This window comes from Globicephala melas, chromosome 12 (genome assembly GCF_963455315.2).
Source record: "Globicephala melas chromosome 12, mGloMel1.2, whole genome shotgun sequence".
NCBI classification, from domain to species: domain Eukaryota; kingdom Metazoa; phylum Chordata; class Mammalia; order Artiodactyla; family Delphinidae; genus Globicephala; species Globicephala melas.
The window spans coordinates 5,232,926-5,253,305 of record NC_083325.1 but is presented as its reverse complement, the minus strand read 5'-3'; the positions used below and the strand labels follow the sequence as shown (position 1 = coordinate 5,253,305).

The 20,380-nt window shown below is 42.9% G+C and overlaps 1 protein-coding gene across 1 annotated transcript in view; it reads left to right on the top strand.

Annotated features, from left to right (window-relative positions):
* Positions 1–232: 232 nt before the first annotated feature.
* IL18R1 (interleukin 18 receptor 1) overlaps positions 233–20,380 on the top strand; it is a 39,566-nt gene continuing 19,418 nt past the window's right edge. The window contains exons 1-5 of the mRNA XM_070046846.1: positions 233–699; positions 5,881–5,966; positions 9,930–10,173; positions 13,598–13,763; positions 16,247–16,397. Coding sequence (XP_069902947.1) covers positions 5,909–5,966; positions 9,930–10,173; positions 13,598–13,763; positions 16,247–16,397 — 619 coding nt within the window. The 5' untranslated portion in view covers positions 233–699; positions 5,881–5,908. The remainder of the gene's footprint in view (positions 700–5,880; positions 5,967–9,929; positions 10,174–13,597; positions 13,764–16,246; positions 16,398–20,380) is intronic.

Sequence of the window (20,380 nt, the reverse complement as noted above, 5' to 3'; positions counted from 1 at the left end):
CCACGGCCCGCCAGCTCCCGGGACCCAGGCGCGCCGCCCCCGGCCGCAGCCTCCTCGGCCCCCGGCAAGGTGCCGGATTTTCCAGCTGCGCGCCTTTACCCCCGCGAGCGAGCCGCTCCCGGAACCCACGGGCGGCGCGCCCAGCCAGAGAAGCCAGTACCCCGAGCGCCGCGAGGAGCGCGCACGCCGACCCGGAGCGCTCCCACTGAGGAGCATCCCCGGACCGGCGGGAGCCCGCCCCGAAGCGCCCGGAACCCGAAACACCCACGACCAGGAACGCCCCCGCGGAGGAGCATCCTTAGACTGGGAGCGGCGCGGGCCGCGGCACCCCCAGACCGGAAGCACTGCGGACCCATAGCGTCTCCGCGGAGGAGCGGGAGTGGGAGGACCCGGACCGAGAGCAAACCCAGTCAAGGAGCATCCCAGACCCAGGACACAGCCCAGGCCGCGGGGCCGGAAGCAGCGCCGCACCCGCGGCCTCGGCCAGCCGAGTTTTGCCAGACGCTTTTTCTTGCTTCAGACTTTCTGTTCTTTTTCAACTTTCTCTGGTTGCCTTATCTCTTGCGTTACGCTTGCGGCTCCTCTCCTTTCTGGTTTCACGGTGGTAGGAAGGCAGCTTTTGCTCTTTCTCGACTGCCTCGCCGTCGGGTGTCCAGGGGAACAGCCGCCCCCTCCCCAGCCTCCGGACGCCTTCTGAAGGTAAGGACAGACCTGCCTCTGCCACCTGCGGCCCCTCCCACTGCCCTCTGCTGCCGGCTGCGGACAAGGGGCGACCCAGCCTCAGGGGCAGGGGTTCTGAAAGATCCGTTAAAAATGCATGCATATACATATAGCTGTTATATATAATATATATTATTTTAAATAATTAGCACATATGCATACATATGTGTGTATCCACACGAATAACTGGTGATTCAGCGTCATCAACTTTCCCTAATAGTGTAGTTTTAGTGGTTAAACCAGTCCCAGTTTTTTTCTAGAAAGGTGAGAACAGCTAAAAGAAGTGATAGTTTTCATTTATTAAGCAGTTACTTGTGTCTGACACTTTTAGATGCATCATTTTCGCTTAAGCCTCCTACAGGCCAAATGCAGTATGCTTCTTAAGAGGAGGGGAACCGAGCCCAGAGAGGTTCAGTAGTTTACCCAAGGGCATCCAGCTACTAAGTAACAGATCCCAGATTCACACCCAGATTTCCCTGATTTCAAAACCTTCGTCTGCATCCCAGGCGCCTCCAGGAGTTAGAAGCCCGGCAGCTGTACTGCGGTTAACAGACCAACAGATGACTGGGCAGCCCCTTCAGGTACAGGCACCTGAGCTCGCTGTATTACATAACACCCATTTGGTGCGGTGCAGTGCTGGGCTCTGGGGCCCACTTTCCAAATCTGAGGGCCTTGGATGGGCCAGGAGGGGGTAAATTTGGAGGAAACTGGGTTTGTGCAGGTTCTGGGCTAGCTAGAGAGCTTCCATGCGCAGGCAGCCACTGGGCCAAACTGCTAGGACCTCAGGGAGTGTGCAGCTGGAAGTGTGGAGGGTGACCCCAACGGCAGGACCAGGGGTGGAGGCTGGGGAAGCGTAAGGGTAGCAACAGCAGACATTGTGTGACCAGGACTGCGGGATGGGAATGATTCTCCTGGCCTCCCCAAGAGAAACCTATTTTGACATAAATTCTTCTTAGAGTGGAAGTGTGTGCACGCATATACACGCTTGTACGTGTGCGTGATGTCCAAGATCATTTTCTCCGCTTGGCATTTGATTGTTTTGTCATCTCAAAAGATGAATGAACAAACACTGTTTGATCATTTCACCTGGTCTAGTCTCAGGTTCCTTGAGAGAAGGAGCTCTGAAGTGGCCTAGCAACTCTGAGTTTCTGTGCATTATTTTTTCTAGAGAACCGTCACTTTGCTCAGAATGGGGTCTATACACAGGGCAGTTGGGCAGAACGAGGAGCTCAGGAGATGACCCTTCAGATGCTCTGGAGGCACCTCTGACTGTGTAGCCTTCGGGGCAGAGGGAGTGGTCAGCTTGGATCTGACCCTCACCCAGGGTCACACAATCTTTGGAAGAGAGCCTTTTTCATTTAGAGAAAACTTCATGCCATCGGGTGATTTACGGAACGTTTGTGAGTTTTCTTGGTGTGTGTGTGTGTGTGTGTGTGTGTGCATGCACATACGTACCTACATGTGCACACATACACGTATTCGTACGTATACATGCACGTATATTTATATCTTAATTATTAGGTATTCTTATTAATTATATGTTTAGGATATTGTAAATTTACTTTTAAGTATAGAAGTAAGTCCCCTGGATCTGTGTCTGCAAGGATGATTGCCCTAGACTTAACATCAGTCGTTAAAACATACTTTGCAGGATGTTATGATTTAAGAAGCAGGTCACAGGTAGAAGATTATCTTAATCTTTTAACAATGGATCAGATAATCACGTAAGACTCCAAACTGTACATATTTTATGAATTTGATGCATTCATTAATTCAGCAAATAACGAACAAGCAAACAAACATAAGATGATAGTATGTCAGTTGGTGATAAGTGCTAGGAATGAAAGAACAAAACAAAGTGGGAGAGCAAAGACAGAGAGAGGTGTGTGTATGTGCGCACGCACGTGCTTGCGTGTGTGCACTCGGTCACACGCTTGTGTGTATTCGCTCTCAAGCAGATGTTAGATTTATCTATGTTAGATTTTCCGTAGATTGCTCAGGGAGGCCCTGTACAATATAACTACAGTATCAACCAACTCTAAAGGAAAGACAGGATTTTTAACTAATGATAGAGTAGTAATTAGGAGCCATTTGGGAAAAATAAATTAAGTTAGACCCTATCTTCATACCAAACAACAAAGTTAATTGTTAAAGGGTAAAAAATTAAATGCAAAAAAACCCTATTAAGCCATAAAAATGAAGAAAATACAGGTAGGTATCTATCTGACTACTGAGGGCAAAGGAATGTTCTAAATGTAAAAGTTATGGAAAAGTCACAAAAGAATGATAGGTTCGACTGCATAAATAGAAAATTGTCCATATGTTAAGACATCAGAAGAGGAAGTGGAAAGGAAAACTGTGCAACAAGTTGAAAAAAAACACTAAAAATTTAAGAACTGGACAAAAAAGCATAAAAAAATGGAAATAAAATAGCTAAAAAATACATGATTAATATTTTGCCTCATTTATACCAATAGAAATGCAGATTAATAAGCCATGAGATACCATTTTACCAATTTAAATACCTACTTAGATTTAAAGAATGAGCGTGCTCAAATGCTTCTGTGGGTATAGGGGAGGGATATTGTCTTTCACTGCTGAGGGGTATGAATGATTACATTTCTGGGTGCGGCTTGGCGGTATGCATTCATCCTGTTTAAAATGTACTCTTTGACTCATAGACTATACTGCCATGAAGTAGCACCAAGAAAATAATAAGAAATGTAGATGAGTAATAATAGCTTAGTGATATTTATTATTCACCAGTTACTATTTGCCGTAGTAACTCATGGAACCTTCACATCAACTCTGGGAGATAGTATTGTTATTCCCTTTTACGGATGAAGTGATTGAGGAACAGAGATGGTAAGTGACCAGCCCAATGTTATTCAGCTGGTAAAGAGTAGAATGAGGATTCAACCAGCCAGTCTGGTGCCAGAGGTCATGCTCCAAAAACTGATCTGTACTGCCTTACATGAGAAGATGGTCATGGGGTTATTTTATAGTACAATACATCTTGTAAATTATAATATATCCTCCAGAAGGAATATTGTGTGGCAATTAAAATGATAACAGAGTATTTTCTGACACAGGAAAATGCTGTTTTATTAAGTAGGAACAGCAGGATATGAGATTATTTAAAACCTTAATTATTTGAAGATATATAGAAAAAGTATAAGACAGTGCTAAAGTATTATGCATGTTGAGATTATTTTCTCCTTTTCTATTTTCATGTTATAAGTGTCCTATAATGGGAATATGTTACTTTAGAAATCAGAAAAATTTTTTAAGAGAAAGAAGAACAAAAGAAAGAGAAGAAGAAATTTAAAGATTATGAAAAGGCCAAAAAATGGGACCATCATCAAATATAACACTAAAAGAACTCCCAAAATTCCCATACGCAAGAAATGTAATATTTATATCCTCCTACATATATTTCGTTAATACTTACTAGGGTATCTATGACAGATTTGTCTTTTGGAAATGAGTTCCATTATTTAATATCTTAATCTTTTAAATCCATGGTAAGTACATTAAAAATTTTATATAGACACATAGAGCAGGGCAAATGTCAGCTAATTTGCATGCTGGGATCTTAACATGTTTCATATTGAAACTCAGAGTTAACTCATCAGAATGCTGAGTAATCTCATAATAACTTTGTCTCTTAGTAAACCTTGATAATTAAAAAAAATCAAACAAAAATCCCCAGCAGTGCCCTTTGCGAGGCTGTGTCGACCTAAACCAGAGGAAACAACACTTTTCATTCTACCTGAGATAAGAGGATGGAGAGAGTTCATAATAGAGTGGTGTGTGTGGGCTGGAGGACTGATTTCAAACCATAGCCATCTTCTAAGTTGGTTATGAATAGTTGGCACTTTCCACACATACTCTCCCTCTGTCTTTACATTATTGATTATCACCTCTCGGAAATTTCATCAAAGGCTCAGCGATGTTATTCATAAGGCTTGATGTGAAAGGTTTGGCAGTTTAGCCATTAAACTTCACCAAGGATTTGGGCATTAACAGTACTCTTTTTTAGTACGGCAGGGGCGGTGAGTGACAGTTGGTGAAAGAATTATTTGGGGTTGAACGGTTACCATGCACCCAGGAAGGCTTCATAAATACTTACTTCAGTACTTTTGGCAGATAGACCTTCTTATCAACCCATTTTGGTCATGAGCGAACAGGCTCTGTGACTTCTAAGTAACTTGCCCGACGTTGCACAGCTTGTCGAGACTCAAGCAGGAACGCCAGTCCAGTGGTGTGGGCCCAAAATCCAAGCTCCTTCCATCGTGCTGTGCTTCCTACGCCCAATGGGGCTAGGTGTGTGGTATACAGGGAGCATGTGTTTGTTTATGAAATAGACTTGGTGTATGAGCCCCCATGCACCCTTCCTCTACTCTCTCAACTTGTCATTAGTAGAACCAAAGATAGGTTGCAGTAGGATCAAAATTCAACACAGGTTTGCATTCATTGAGTGGGTGTGGATTAGGCATCCGGATGGCAGGAAACTCCCAGATTTGTGTCTTCATTTCCTAAAATAAACACTAGGGGCATGTGAGTGTAGACACGAGCACACACGTGCACACACCTTTTCCTCTTAACAAGGGTTAATCAGTGCTTACTTTGTGGGAGGCGTTGATTTTAGTGATACAGTGATGAACAAAACAGACTTAGTTCCTAACTTAGTTCTGAAGAAAGAACAATATTTAAAAATTCAGCCCATAAGTGAAGATTGTGATGAACATTTTGGTGTGGTGAGAGGGAAAAAAAGCGGCTGGAACACACACACACCTACATGGGCAGACTGTCCATTCATAGGATGGTAGATTTTCTGGAAATACTGTCGTCCTCAACTTTGACTTTGGAGGTAAGATTTAGTAGACCAGACCTAAAATACAGCAAGCTCTCTTGTCTTAGAAATTTGCATTATTAGGGATTTCCCCTGGGTGCCCAAATTTATGCCTTGAAATTTTATTAATTCTACATGGCTGGAAGTTCTGAGGAAAACTGGTGACTCTATGAAGGGATATGAAAATTTGCTGGGCTGATTTTTTTAAAGTCTGTATGCCAGACGACTTTTTAAAACCTCCTGCATGAGACAGGTATGCTTTTGTTTGAAAGTCTTGGCCGAACCTGTCTTATTCTGTTTTCCAGAGAAACCATCTGAAGCAGAATCATAAACATGCATCGTAGAGAAATACCCCTGACACTTTTGGTGCTTATGTTTATAAGAACCTCAGGTAAGTAGTTATAATCAATCACAAACATACTTCATTGGTCGTCTAGAGGGAATATCAAAGTTTGGCTTATTTATGTGGGGGTGGTTACTGAAGATGTTGGATTTATTAAAATTTGTGGTTTAAAATTTTACTTAAGAAAGTTGCCAACCATTTGGTATGCCTGGAATAGAGAATAAAAGATTCATAGCGGGCTTCCCTGGTGGCGCAGTGGTTGGGAGTCTGCCTGCCGAGGCAGGGAACACGGGTTCGTGCCCCGGTCCGGGAAGATCCCACATGCCGCGGAGCGGCTGGGCCCGTGAGCCATGGCCGCTGAGCCTGCGCGTCCGGAGCCTGTGCTCCACAACGGGAGAGGCCACAACAGTGAGAGGCCCGCGTACCGCAAAAAAAAAAAAAAAAAAGAAAGGATTCAGCCCTATGAGTTTATGTAGAGAGAGCAGGAAGTGAAAACTTTTATCCTGAAATACATTTGTCTGAGATAAAAATTTGCTTAGTTTCACGTTATTTGAAACTGAAGCGATCACAGCCGTCCTTGTTACTGATTTTTACAAAGTTTTAACACATTGTTTCCTCCCCGAAAGGAAGGCAAAAATTCATCTCATTATCTAGGTAGTGAGGAAAGTGAGTGGGAATACCTTACAGATCTTAAAGAAAATATGAGAGTTAGAAGGAATACATTAGAAAGAGTCTGCTCAGACCAGGAAGACAGGTAGGCTTTGTGTCCGGTGTCAGGTACCGATTTTAATTTATTAGAAGTCACTGCTTGGAGACTCTCACTGAGAAGGTTCTGAGACCTCAGCAGGTTCTCTGAAGAAGAGTTCTGTGATTGATTAACAAGGTTCTCCAAAGGCTTTGGAGAAGAAAGAAGGGGCACGATTGTTGATTTGCCTTGATCCAGTATCTGGAGGAGGGAAGACATGAGCGCATGTCCCCTACTTTGAGAATTACTAATGAAGAGATTACAGTTGGGTTATTGATACTTTCAAATAATTCAGGTCCAATATCTGGGTATATTTACTTAAGAGGATCTATGTATCGTTGAGATCCGTACAGTGCAACATTACCCAGGTGTTAAGAGACAGACCTCTTCTTGTTGATACGGAAGGACCTGTCAGAACAGGTGAGAGACCAAGGTGTAGGAAAGTGTGCACCACATGAAAAGGCCCCCTGCTCTAAAGGCCCCTATGGACATAGGCTGATAACCTTGCTCCCAGGTTATTATGAAAACATGCTGCAGGCTCCCAACAGCCACGCAGCCTTTGCTGTAAGGATGCTAGGGTCCCAGCTCTATGTCCTTTGAGGTGTTTGAAGAGCACCTTTTGTGAAGGGGTCTCTCTAGGCAGACTTGACAATATTTTACGTGTCAGATTCATTTAGCTGAAGTTGGATGACCTCCTATTATTGCCGAAACTCAAGACAATTCCAAACCCAGACATCGTTGCAGAGGCTGTAGTCTCTTGACCCTACTGGATCATGGTGCTCCATTCTTGTAAGATGGGGAGGGTGTTCTGGGCCATCCAGACACTTTGAGCTCCACTCATTTCTCCAATCAAAAGCCATTTCAGATCAACAAAGCCTGCAATGTTAAATGTAAGATTAGATCTCTGAAGCCATTAGCTGCCTGGGGAATATGAACTTTCAACTGCCAACCATGCACCCTGGAGAGTATGAATTCCAGGCTAGGTTTCTTTAAGTGATAACTGTCCCCAAAGAGGAATAAGTGCCTATGTCTGTACAAACACAGGCACAGGGGTCCATAGAAGCTTTTTTTTTTCATTGATTTTTATTGGAGTATAGTTGATTTACAGTGTTGTGTTAGTTTCTGCTGTATAGCAAAGTGAATCAGTTATACATATACATATATCCACTCATTTTTAGATTCTGTTCCCATATAGGTCATTAGAGTACTGAGTAGAGTTCACTGTGCTATACAGTAGGTTCTTATTAGTTATCTATTTTATATATAGTAGTGTTTGTATGTCAAACCCAGTCTCCCAATTTATCCCTCCCCCCCCGACCTTTCCCCTTTGGTAATCATGTTTGTTTTCTACACCTGTGACTCTATTTTTTTAAATAGGTTCATTTGTACCATATTTTTAGATTCCACATATAAGCTATATCATCTGCTATTTTTCTTTCTGTTTCTGACTTACTTCACTCAGTATGACACTTTCTAGGCCCATCCATGTCGCTGCAAATGGCATTATTTTGTTCTTTCTTATGGCTGAGTAATATTCCACTGTATATATGTACCAGGTCTTCTTTATCCATTCCTCCATCGATGGACATTTAGGTTGCTTCCATGTCCTGGCTATTGTGAATAGTGCTGCAGTGAACATTGGGGTGCATGTACCTTTTTGACTTATGGTTTTCTCCAGATATATGCCCAGGAGTGGGATTGCTGGATCATATGGTAGCTCTCATAGAAGCTTTTTCATGATTGACCAAAACCTCGAAATCACCCAAATGTTCAACACCAATAGAATGGATAAATAAATTGTCAAATACTACCACAATTAGATACTACATAACTATGAAAAAGAGAACAGATCACCATGACATGCAGCAACATGATTGCCCATCATAGACGTAATGATGTACAAAAAGTCCAGACACAATAGAGCACATGATGTATGACTTCTGTACTTTGCTATATGTAGATTATATCTCTAAAACTAGAAAATAAATCAAGCTGTTAATGACCTACCATCCTTTTAGGTGTCAGTTAAAACTAACACCCACATTTACACATGCATCACACCTTCTAAGCTGAAGTCCTGAATTGTGAGATGAAGATTTAATAACAACCACCAGATGCAAGGTTGATGTTCACTAAATGTTGTGCTTCCAGGTAGGTTTGACAGCCATGTTTTCAAAGAGTGTTTTTGCCATTAGAGCCACCTCCTCTCTACCTTGTGGTTAACAACCTTGTGGTTAAAACCAGACAATTGCTTTGAGAAATAAACCCTGACTATAGAGAAAGCATGTTCTCTGTGGCCTCAGAGAATTGCTCTGTTCAGTTTAAGAGTTCTCATTCTCAAAATACAGCCAAAGGTTGCTGCTGAAAGACAGGATACAGGGAAGGTCCATTCACACTGACTTTGAACTGCTGGAAGTGAAGAAGGAGGGAAATGATGACCCTGTACAGCACAAAGGATCAGATAAATTTCTAAAGCCAGAGTATCTGGGTTAGTTGAGAAAGAAGGAAGAAGAGAGAGAGAGACAGAGAGAGAGAGAGAGAGAGAGAGAGAGGAGGGAGAGGGAGAGGGAGAGGGAGAGAGAGAGATCTCAGAAAGAGGAAGTGACAGATACCCAGATTTGCAGTGAGTCAATATGAATTAATTATCAGTATGAACTGTTTGCATCATGTATTGAGTATCCACATGGTAACCTAGAGAGGTAATGGATTTATACACATGTAGGCGCACCTTTAACCATCCCCACGTCTGCCCGGGCAATGGTTAGGTAGAGTGGTTGAGAACAAGACCCGTGAGACTTCTGACGATACAAGTGGAAAACTCTGCGGTCTCTAGGTTTCTCTTTTTATTATCCTTGGAGATTCCTCAGCTAGGGATGTTTTGGGGTAGGTGTGGCAACACTGTGACTTTGGTGGCTTTCCTTAAGAGGAAGCTGTAATGTGTAACATTTCTTTTAAAAGATTACAGTGAATTTATGTGTCTTCTAGCTTTGGTAGGTTAAGTTCCGGTATCTTCCTGTTTGGGAGAAGCTGTTGGAAGGTTTTTCTGTCTTCATTTATATTCTGAAAGTGCCTTAGTGTTAGAAAGATTGACCTCCTGTTTTTTAGTGTTGGAAAGATTGACCCTAAAATAAAAGAATCCACAGAAATGAGACATTGAGACTTTTCAGTATGCTACTGACCCAGCTTCTTCACCTAATGCATTAGGGAAAAAAATTTACCTTTGTTATTCTGTTTTTATATTTTTCTTTTACTTTGCTAATCTTTAGAAGAAACTTGTACCTCGCGCCTTCACATTACTGCAGTTGAAGGGGAACCTTTCTATCTGAAGTATTGTTCATCTTCATCTGAGCATGAGAATAAAACAACCACCATAAAATGGTACAAAAATGAATCGCATGGACCCCTTGAGCTGAGCTCGAGTAGTTCACCCAGAATTATTTTGCTCGATTATGTTTTGGAGTTTTGGCCAGTTCATTTGAATGACAGTGGATCTTACTCTATCCGAATGGGGTGAGTATACCTTCTCTTTGTGTTGGCGTATTTCATAGCACTCTTGGACTTTGTTCGGCAAATCAAATATACAGTCATTGGGAAGGTCAGATACTCCATCCATTTCCTTCTCCCTACTCTTCCTACAGCATGAAATAAATACTTCATTCTTGAAAAATTAAATTAAATACTGCCCTGTGTTTATTTTCTTAGTAATCATAATGAAAGGAGATGACCTTAGTATGATTTACTTTTAGGTGATCCTTGCCAAAGATAAGTGAGGATTGAATGAAATTCTTTTTTTTTTTTTTTTTTTTTGTGGTACGCGGGCCTCTCACTGTTGTGGCCTCTCCCGTTGCGGAGCACAGGCTCCGGACGCGCAGGCTCAGCAGCCATGGCTCACGGGCCCAGACGCTCCGCGGCATGTGGGATCCTCCCGGACCGGGGAACGAACCCGTATCCCCTGCATCGGCAGGCGGACTCCCAACCACTGCGCCACCAGGGAAGCCCGAAATTCATTTTTAAATTCAGCTGCTTCCATTGCCTAGAGCTGCCGGTCAAAGGAAATAAATGGGAGCGCTTCGTAGTGTTATGAGCAGGTAGTGAAGGAGGGCAGTGTCAGCTTCCTGGGTGGTAACGTCAAGCTGGGGAGATGGATTGGTATTGGTGTAGACACATCCTAGTCCAGTTTTCAGGGGTTTGTTGAGAGCCAGGTGGCGGTACTGGTGAAAGACGTGTGTGTCAGCCAATGACAAATTTATAGCCAGGGACAGTGAAAGAGGGGAACACCGAAAGGGCTTTGCACAGCCTTCTCAGGCTAACCCTAGAGTCTTCCAGGATATTCGTAGTCAAGAATCCTAAATTCTGTGAAATGACGGCAGCCCACTGAATGTGTCCATGATTATTACTGAACTTGGTTCTCTTTATACTTTATTTTGTGAGATGGGGAAGGAGTAACTGGGACAAGAAAACTTCTATGTGATGAACCATTAGTGAGAACATTGATGGCATAGTGTTTATCCAGTACATTTGTGATGTTGTGTCTGTACTTATGTATGTGTGTGTGTGTTTTTTGTTGTTGTTGTTTTTTTTTTTTTGCGGTACGTGGGCCTCTCACTGTTGTGGCCTCTCCCGTTGCGGAGCACAGGCTCCGGACGCGCAGGCTCAGCGGCCATGGCTCACGGGCCCAGCCGCTCCGCGGCATGTGGGATCTTCCCGGACCGGGGCATGAACCCGTGTTCCCTGCCTCGGCAGGCGGACTCTCAACCACTGCGCCACCAGGGAAGCCCCACAGTGAAATCTTGATAGCACTCCTGTGGTTTTGCACAAAAAGGGGTCATTTTGGTTTGTTTTTATATATGGGAACTCCCAGGAGTTAGAAAGAAGTTCAGAAACTCTTGTTAACCAATGAATTTTATGTGACCTTTTAAGAGGGACGATTCCAGAAGTGGGTCACAACTGGGTCTTTTCAAACTAAGGCAGAATGTATACTCTCCCTAATCCTGATTGAAGAAAGACGTGATTCAAATGCACAAACTATTCTGGACAAGGCAGAAAGGACAAATTGATGGGGAGAGTCAGTCATCTACAAATTTCACTTGGAGACAGGGAGGGACAGGGGCATTAACTGTCTTTCTGATGTGAAAGGTGGAGAACACAGCCTGGGGTAGGAAGAGAAAGTGGACTCGTCAGGTGGAGGCAGGATGTCAGAGAGGCATAGAGGGGCCAGGAATAGGACAGGGAGGGTGGCGGGCTCAGAGTGCTGTGTGATAAGCTTTGAAGCGGTTGGAGGCTGATGAATAACACGAGACTAAAGCGATGGTGGGCGCAGCAGCCTTGACTGTGGTTTTGAAAATAAATGGGACCCTACACAGGAGAAGGTGGTTTTGAACACCTGAGAGCGTTGAAGATAGAAACTTTTTCAAATATAGTGCAACTGGTGAACAGTATTCTGTTTTTGCACAGAGGTGTGAGTGTGTGTGTGTATGCATTGTGTATGTGTGCCTGTATGTGTGTGTACATCATTTGGGTGAGTGAGTCTTTGCAGTTTTGTGTGGGAGTCATCAATGACCAGACCCTACTCCTGGAATCCTCCTTTAATTTTTCAGGAGTCCTCTACTAATAATCAAATGTCTCTGGAGACTGATACTTTAATCCTACAGTGAAAATCGCATTGTCTGATCAAAGTTTTGTGAGAGTAAAGTATTGTACCAATCACTCCTGGTCTTGAGGGCCAAACTGATGTGCATTTGCATCTTGGCCCGACTGTGTACCAGGTGTGTTACCTTGGGCGAGTTACTTAACCTTGCCTGAAGGTTAGGTTTCTCATCTAATGTAAGGAAAAGAGTCATCTCAGTGCACACACGTGGTACAATACCTGGAACTCTGCGAGTGCCAGTCTTCTGTCCATCTGATTGTAGACTCAAAAGGAGAGCTGGAAGAGCCTCTGGGGGGCGAGCACAGATGTGTCAGGCACACGGGACAACGTAACCTCGTGTCGTGTTTAGTAGATGGATCTCTATGTAACGTGCAGTTCAAGCAAATATGAGATTGCAAACATTTTCTTTTTTAAAAGATCATTTCCACTACTATATTTAAAATGGATAACCGACAATGACCGACTGTATAGCACAGGGCACTCTGCTCAATATTATGTAACAACCTAACCCCCAAAAAATTCAAAAAGAATTTGAAAAAAATAGATACATGTATATATATAACTGAATCACTTTGCTGTACACCTGAAACTAACACAACATTGTTAAGCAACTATACTCCAGTATAAAATAAAAAGTTAACAAAAAGATCGTTTCCAAAAATGCTGTTAAAATTTTTTCCTCCTCTATATTCCTAACTTCTAACCAGAAGGAACAACAATGGCATCTATTCAAACTAATTTTTGCTTAGTAAGGTACTTAAAGTGCTAATATAACTACATGGAGAGCAGCCACTCCAGACATGGTTTACTCAACAGTAAGAGAAGAGGATAGGAACAAAGTGTCCTGAGAAATATAAAATGCAGTGTATATATACAGACCTTCAGAAAGCATTATAGTCCTCATGAAACCACCTCCACTCTCCCATCCTGGGTTAAGAATCTTTGAACCTGTCCATCTCTAAAGACCATTGACGTTTTAAACATTTCTGTCCTGACATCCATAATACATATGGTCTGATGTAGGTTTGTGTGTGTGAGTGTGTGTGTGTGTGTGTTTAGGACATCTCGGGTTTTTCTCCTTTACTGCCCCCTACCCCCGCTCCCATGGCAGTTATTAAATTTCTTGCTGCACTGAACCAAAAAGAGACAGAGCAGGATTGGGGCATCAATGAATGAATCTCTTTATACAAAAATAAGGGAAATTTTTCACTGGATTGGTTACTAAAAGGTGGTATTTGCAAAGTCTCTGTACTAATGATAAAATATGTCTAACCCTTTATTTCCTAGAAATGATACTCATGACTGGAAATTAAATGTCATCAGAAGACCTAAACACAGCTGTTTTACTGAGAAACAAGTAATGAGTAAATCTGTGGAAGTTAAAAAATCTTTGCAGATAGCCTGTGAACATAGTTACTATCAAAAACTGGTCAACAGAACGTTATTGTATAAGGTAACGCTTTTAAAATATTTTAACTTAAAACTTGACAGAAAAGACAAAATTCCAAAGTGAGGGTCTGATGGCTGTGAAGCATTTTGGTCTTGTAACATACAAACTGTGAGTCCACACAGCTCAGGTGGCCTGTCTGAGCTCCTACATGTAACGCAGGTGTCAAGGTTCCTGCCCCGTGTTGGGCATTCAATAAATGATAACAGCTTCCTCTCCCTTCCTTAATTTTCCTTTTCTTTCAAAAAATTTAATTTTTAGGAATGCTAGTTCATTTTATTCTGCTGCATATACTTAAAAATTTAAATTCTGTTGTATATGTTTGTTCTGAATATATGCATTTACAAAATTGGAAGATGGAAGAAATGAATGATGAAGATAGCAGAGATCATTCATAATCCCACCAGCCAGAGAATGGGGTTTTTCTCCATGTAAACATCTACTTTTAAAAAGTGGTATTTTCCTTTGTCCACTAAAAATTATATTGTGATGATTTCTCCACATCTTTAAACATTTTCCCAAACATGGATTCCATGTGTATACACTTGTATCTAAGCCCTTGTTATTGGACATTTGTTAATTTCCTACTTTTCACTATTATTTATAAGGCTAAAATAAATATCATTCCCATAACTCAGGAGGTGTATTATGATTTTATTCTTTAACTAAATCCCTAAAAGTAGAATAACTGGATCAAAGGCTATGAGCATGTTTATGACTTTTGATTTAAATTATCAAGCTGCTCTCCAGGCAGCTACACCAGTTTAAAACCCTCTTTTTCTCATATCACTACCACATGGGAATGAATACTTTTTAAGAACATTTAAAAATCTGATGTGCAAACCTTCTGTAACTCAGTATCCTTCCCCCAGTTCTTTCCTTAATAACAAGTTAAACATTTTTATGTATTTACTACATCTTAATATTACTTCTCTTGTGAACTGTTTTCTTCGGTTGATGTACCTTTTACTTGTTGAGTTGTAAGAGCTCCTTTAGACAATCCTATGGAAATTGTATATACACAAGTATATATGCAGTCACATGTACTTACATAATATGCATACACATACATGCACACACACAACACAAATGATATTATTTCTATAGAGGAACAAATCTGAAAGGTGTAACTCTGTCATGGAAACTTTGAAGAGCTGTGAGAGACGGTGGTCTGAAGAGATGACCTTGAGAAAGTTCAAGCTACTGATGATGATTCCTTAGAAATGTTTGTAGCTTTTGCTTGAACACTGTTTACTTGTGATTTTTCAAGGGAAGCTCTTATCCAAAATGTTTTCCAAATATCTGTATCAGCCCTGAGTTGACTTGACTCTATTTCCTGTCACGTGTACAAATGTTTTTACAGTATATATAAATGTGTGGGGATCAGTGTACTGGGTTTTAAGAAATCCCTCTATGCAGGTATTTGAATTTAGAAAATAGACGTATTGAGAATGTTTTTAGCTAGAAAATTGAGGGGAGGGGAACAAGGAAGCTAAATCAGTAAACGATTGGAAAAAAAATAAAGATATTTTTATATGCCTTGGAATTAATATTTTAATATGCCTTAGAAAAATAAGTTGGGATTTATAAAAATTTGGTGTATGCAGAAACAGTTCACTGATGTGAGATACACATGTGGGTGCTTCACAAGCCCATTCTAAGCATCCTCTGGGTCTATCTCCACTTGCTACCAGCTTTGGCAGCTTTGAGAGGAGTCTGTGGGCAGTAGCTGCTCCTTGGTTGGTATTTACAAGAACAGTGTCACCTAGTGAAGGTTAGCAATTTAGTTTCCCTTTTCCCCATCTCATTCTTAGATTGCTTCAGAACCTATTTATTGGTACCTGATGGCTGGATTGAAAAAGGTGGCCTTTTTGTTATTATTCATTCCTACAGCATACAGAAATTTGTGATACAGAGACATGTTTGTGTGTGCCTATACATTGGAATATTTTTCATGCATTTCTCATCAGTCCACTGTCTTCTGGTGGAGGACATCAATGGGTATGGGTAGTCTGCTAGGTACCTGGTTCTCTGAGTAATTCTGTTCCCACCTCCACTACCCATCCCCAGGATGGGTAGTCCTGAATACATGGAATTCAGCTAAAAGCATTAAGAAATAGAATTGCTTGGAAAGTTTTGATCCAAGCGGGGATTTTTTTTTGTTGTAGTGGGTTTTTTTCCTTTCTTCTCTTCTTCCCTCTCTTTGTGTGTAAAGAGAGAGATTAAAGGAAAATGAGGAAAGCAACTACAGCGCCTCCTATACTCTATTTCCCAGCATGAATTAATAATAATGATAAGACCAGGAATGGGACTCTGTTTCATTGTTCCAGCAGAGGCAGTGCCAGATCACTGAGACGTTTGCTCAGAAATTGCTAGTTTTTATTCTATTTCCCTCTTTCTCTAAAGATCTTTAACTTTAACATTTTGAATTCTTGTCCTATGATACCACTCTCACTTAAAATATTTTAACTTGCTTTTTTTAATAACAGAACTGTGAAAAGATAGAGAACAATCAAAACCCATTTTTAAAGAAGAATGCAGAGTTTAAAGATCAGGGATATTATACCTGCATGTTTTTCCTTCTTCGTAATGGCAAACTATTTAACGTCACCAAAACCTTCAATATAACAATAGTTGGAGGTAAGAGAAATCTTAGAATCGGGAAAAACAAATGTAGTAAAATGGAATATTTTCTTTTTTTCGAAAGCCGTACGTAAAGCCTGAGGCAAACTTAGTTGGAGTCGTGACCACATCACTAGTTCAAATTTAAGGGTGAAAATCATTTTGGCATCACCTGCCATGCTGAAAAATTTTGGGGGGGGATAATAATGAAGGTTTATATAGGTGAACCTCTGATGCGTCAGTTCTCTTATTTGGTATTTGACTAAATTGTGGAATCTTTTGTTATTATGCATCTGCTTGCACTCAGTAAATACTTATCGATGGGTGTCTATACTCAGTAAACTGTACTGAGTATTGGGAGGTAAGGGAAGCATGGAAATACAAAATGGAGTGAATAATGTACGATTCTCAGGAATTTGATTATAGTCAGGAAAGGTTGAAGCCAAACCCGGCCTCTGTACCCCGACACCAAATTAAATCTCTGAGACAGAGTTGTGGGTGAAGTAGAAAGAAACAGCTTTATTGCTTTGCCAGGCAAAGGGGGCCACAGCGGGCTCATGCCCTCTAGACTGTGTCGGGCCCTGGAGCGGGTCTTGAGGAGTCTTATAGCGTTCAAGGAGCAGGGCGTGGTCAGCTCGTGGACACTCCTCTGATTGGCTGGTGGTGAGGTCGTCGGGAGTCGGCATCATCAACCTTCTGGTTCCAACCGGTCTGGGATCTACGTGCTTACTGTAGTGGACCTAAAAAATATGCACAACCTAAACGCTGAGAGTTATGTTTTTTTCGGTGGGAATTTTTAGGATTTCAAACCTGGGAGGCAGCATCTCAAGTAACCCTGAGAGAACTGCTCCGAGGAAGCGAGGGGGGGACCCAGGTTATACAGAAGTTTTGCAACAAAGGGCCGGTAGTCTGAACGTCAAAAGATTATTGTTAATTAAAGAAAGCCAGATATCCCAAGTTAAGGAATTTATCGCTTTTCTATGTATGGGAAGATGCAAGAGTCTGGGCTGTCTGGCATCATTCCTCTGATGTGCACCTCAGCTATCTGGGACCAGTATCCTGTGTTTTCTCACCCTGAGTTTCTTCAGGGCACCCTAAGGAGTGGCTGCAGTCTGATGGCTGCTGGATGGTAGGTATTCTTTCCTTCCTGGGTTTCCTCAGGGCTCACCAGCTCCCTTGGAGGACTGCAATCGCTGATGACTGTGACATCCTTTGTTTACTGATATGGCAGGAAATATTCCATTTATCACCATTAACTTCTCCCGCCTGGAGGGGGTTTCGGTATCTGCAAAACAGCTGAAATATATCGTTGTGTATATCCCTTGAAGGGAACCGGGACCCTGCCCCAAGGCTGCACTGTTGTGTCCTGACTGCTCCTCCCTTGTCTCTGCATCCCCTCCCTTCCCTGATTAGCATCTGTTTGAACCTGTCAGTGGAACTTGGGGAAGGTCCTGGAGGCTGAATGAAGCCTATTTCCTGTAATCCAGAAATGGGGGACATAGAAAGGCTTTTGTGCCCAGGAGCCCCGCAGGGTCCTGCCCCATAGAAGCACCGTAGAATATGAAATTGGAGTCATCTGTGAGGTGTTCAGGGTGCAGAGAGAGTCCAGAGGAAGAATAGATGTCAGAGGCTCTGTTTGAGCTGGTTCTCAGAGGCTGCGTGTGATGGACGGGCAGAAGGACGTGCTGGGGTCGGGCTGGAATAAGAACGTATAAGGAGCACAGACGTGGCTGTGGAAAAAGGCTGTATATTTTGGGATGATGGCTACTCGTTTGGTTTATCATGAACCCAGACCATATATAATGGAAAAACTGAAGCCTGGAATTTTAGGGTGACAGAGACCCTGGAAGTAATTTAATTAAACCCTATCCAGTGAAGATATCCTTCATATGACTCAACCAATAATAGATCATTCAGGAACTACCGTAGAAATTACCAAATCACACAGCAGACGGGTCCAGATTTTTTTAAATTAATTAATTAATTCACTTTTGGCCGCGTTGGGTCTTCGTTGCTGTGCACGGGCTTTCTCTAGTTGCGGCGAGCAAGGGCTACTCTTCATCACGGTGCACGGGCTTCTCATTGTGGTGGCTTCTCTTGTTGCAGAGCACGGGCTCTAGGCACGCGGACTTCAGTAGTTGCAGCACGCAGGCTCAGTAGTTGTGGCTCGCGGGCTCTAGAGCACAGGCTCAGTAGGTGTGGTGCACGGGCTTAATTGCTCCGCAGCATGCGGGATCTTCCCGGACCGGGGCTTGAACCCGTGTCCCCTGCATTGGCAGGCGGATTCTTAACCACTGCGCCACCAGGGAAGCCCTGGGTCCAGATTTTAAGGATTGATTGTAGAGAAGTCTTTTTTTCTTATTGAGTCCAATTACTCCTTCTTGTAGCTTCCACTCACTGTTTGTGTTGGCCTTGAGTAACCCCACAGATTGTCTGGTCCCTTCTGAAAATGACAGCTCCTTCGAGTGTCTGAAGACAGGTGACTGACCCACCCTTCACGTTCTTTCCCATCATCCAGGAAGCTGTAAACTCCTGGGATGACTCATTCAACAACGTTGTGGGTTCACGGTTACCGGAGCTCGTCGACTTTAGAAGCGTTTTCCCTCTTCTCTCCAGCCATCCACTTATATAGCTGTACTCCACACATTGCGAATGGACAAAGTACCACAAACTTCCTGTCTTCAAGCTGCACAAATGTGTTAGCTTACAGTGCTGGAGGTCAGAAATCTGAACCGGGTTCACTGGGCTGAAATCAAGGTTTTGGTAGGATTGCATTCCTGCTGGAGGTTCTGGAGGAGAATCGATTCCTTGCCTTCTGCAGCTTCTAGAGGCGCCTTGCATCCTTGGTGCACGCCACGTCCTCCATCCTCAGAGCCCACAGCGCAGCATCTTCAGATCTCTTTCACCTCTTCCTTCATCTCATCATCTCCTTTTCTGACTCTGACCATCTGTGTCCTGCTTATGAAGATGCTTGTGATCACACTAGGCCCACCTGGCTAATCCAGAACACCCTCTGTATCCGGAAATCCTAAATTAAATCATATTGCAAAGTCCCTTTTGCCGTGTAAGGTATAATATTCAGCATCTGGGGGTTAGGATGTGAACACCTTTGGTGGGGGGACATTATCCTGCTTGTCACGCCCCATAACCTGTGTATCCCATAACTAAATTCTTAAACTCAGTAAGTTCTATTTATCTACCTTAAATCCTTCAGTTTGACTTTCTTTAATATCGTATAAATCCTACATCTCTGGTCCCTTGGCACTTCCACCGCCAACTCCCTCCCTTCATCCATCTCTGCTTTCTGCCCATCAGCTCCTCTTTCCTTCCTTCTTGGAAGGAGCAGTAAGAACATCCATTATTGGGCTTCCCTGGTGGTGCAGTGGTTGAGAGTCCGCCTGCCGATGCAGGGGACACGGGTTCGTGCCCCGGTCCAGGAGGGTCCCACATGCCGCGGAGCGCCTGGGCCCGTGAGCCATGGCCGCTGAGCCTGCGCGTCCGGAGCCTGTGCTCCGCAGCGGGAGAGGCCACAACAGTGAGAGGCCCGCGTACCGCAAAAAAAAAAAAAAAGAAGAAGAAGAAGAATATCCATTATCCAAAGAGCATGTGCACAAGACCAGGAATTGTGCTAGATCATTGAACCCTGTGAGCTTGTGACCGTGGCTGAGTTAAATGACTGAGTTTTTCTCTGCCTCTCATTCCTCACTAGTGACATGGGACAGTAATGAGTTGAGTCATCCCTCAGAGGGTTGCCTTGAGGACCGAGTGAGTGAGGTTGTAGAGCCTTGATAGTGGTGCCAGGGACATGGAAAGCTCTGTTAATTACCATCTTAGTATTACCGTCTCCCATCTCCTCACTCCCATATCCCCACACTGCCCCACGTGCTATCCTTCTGTCTTAACCACCCATCTTGTTTTCCTCGTCTTCTTGGAGAACGCCACCTGTGTCTTTCAGGACTCAGCTAAGTGTCCGTCTTCCTCCGTGCTCCCACAGCCTCTTG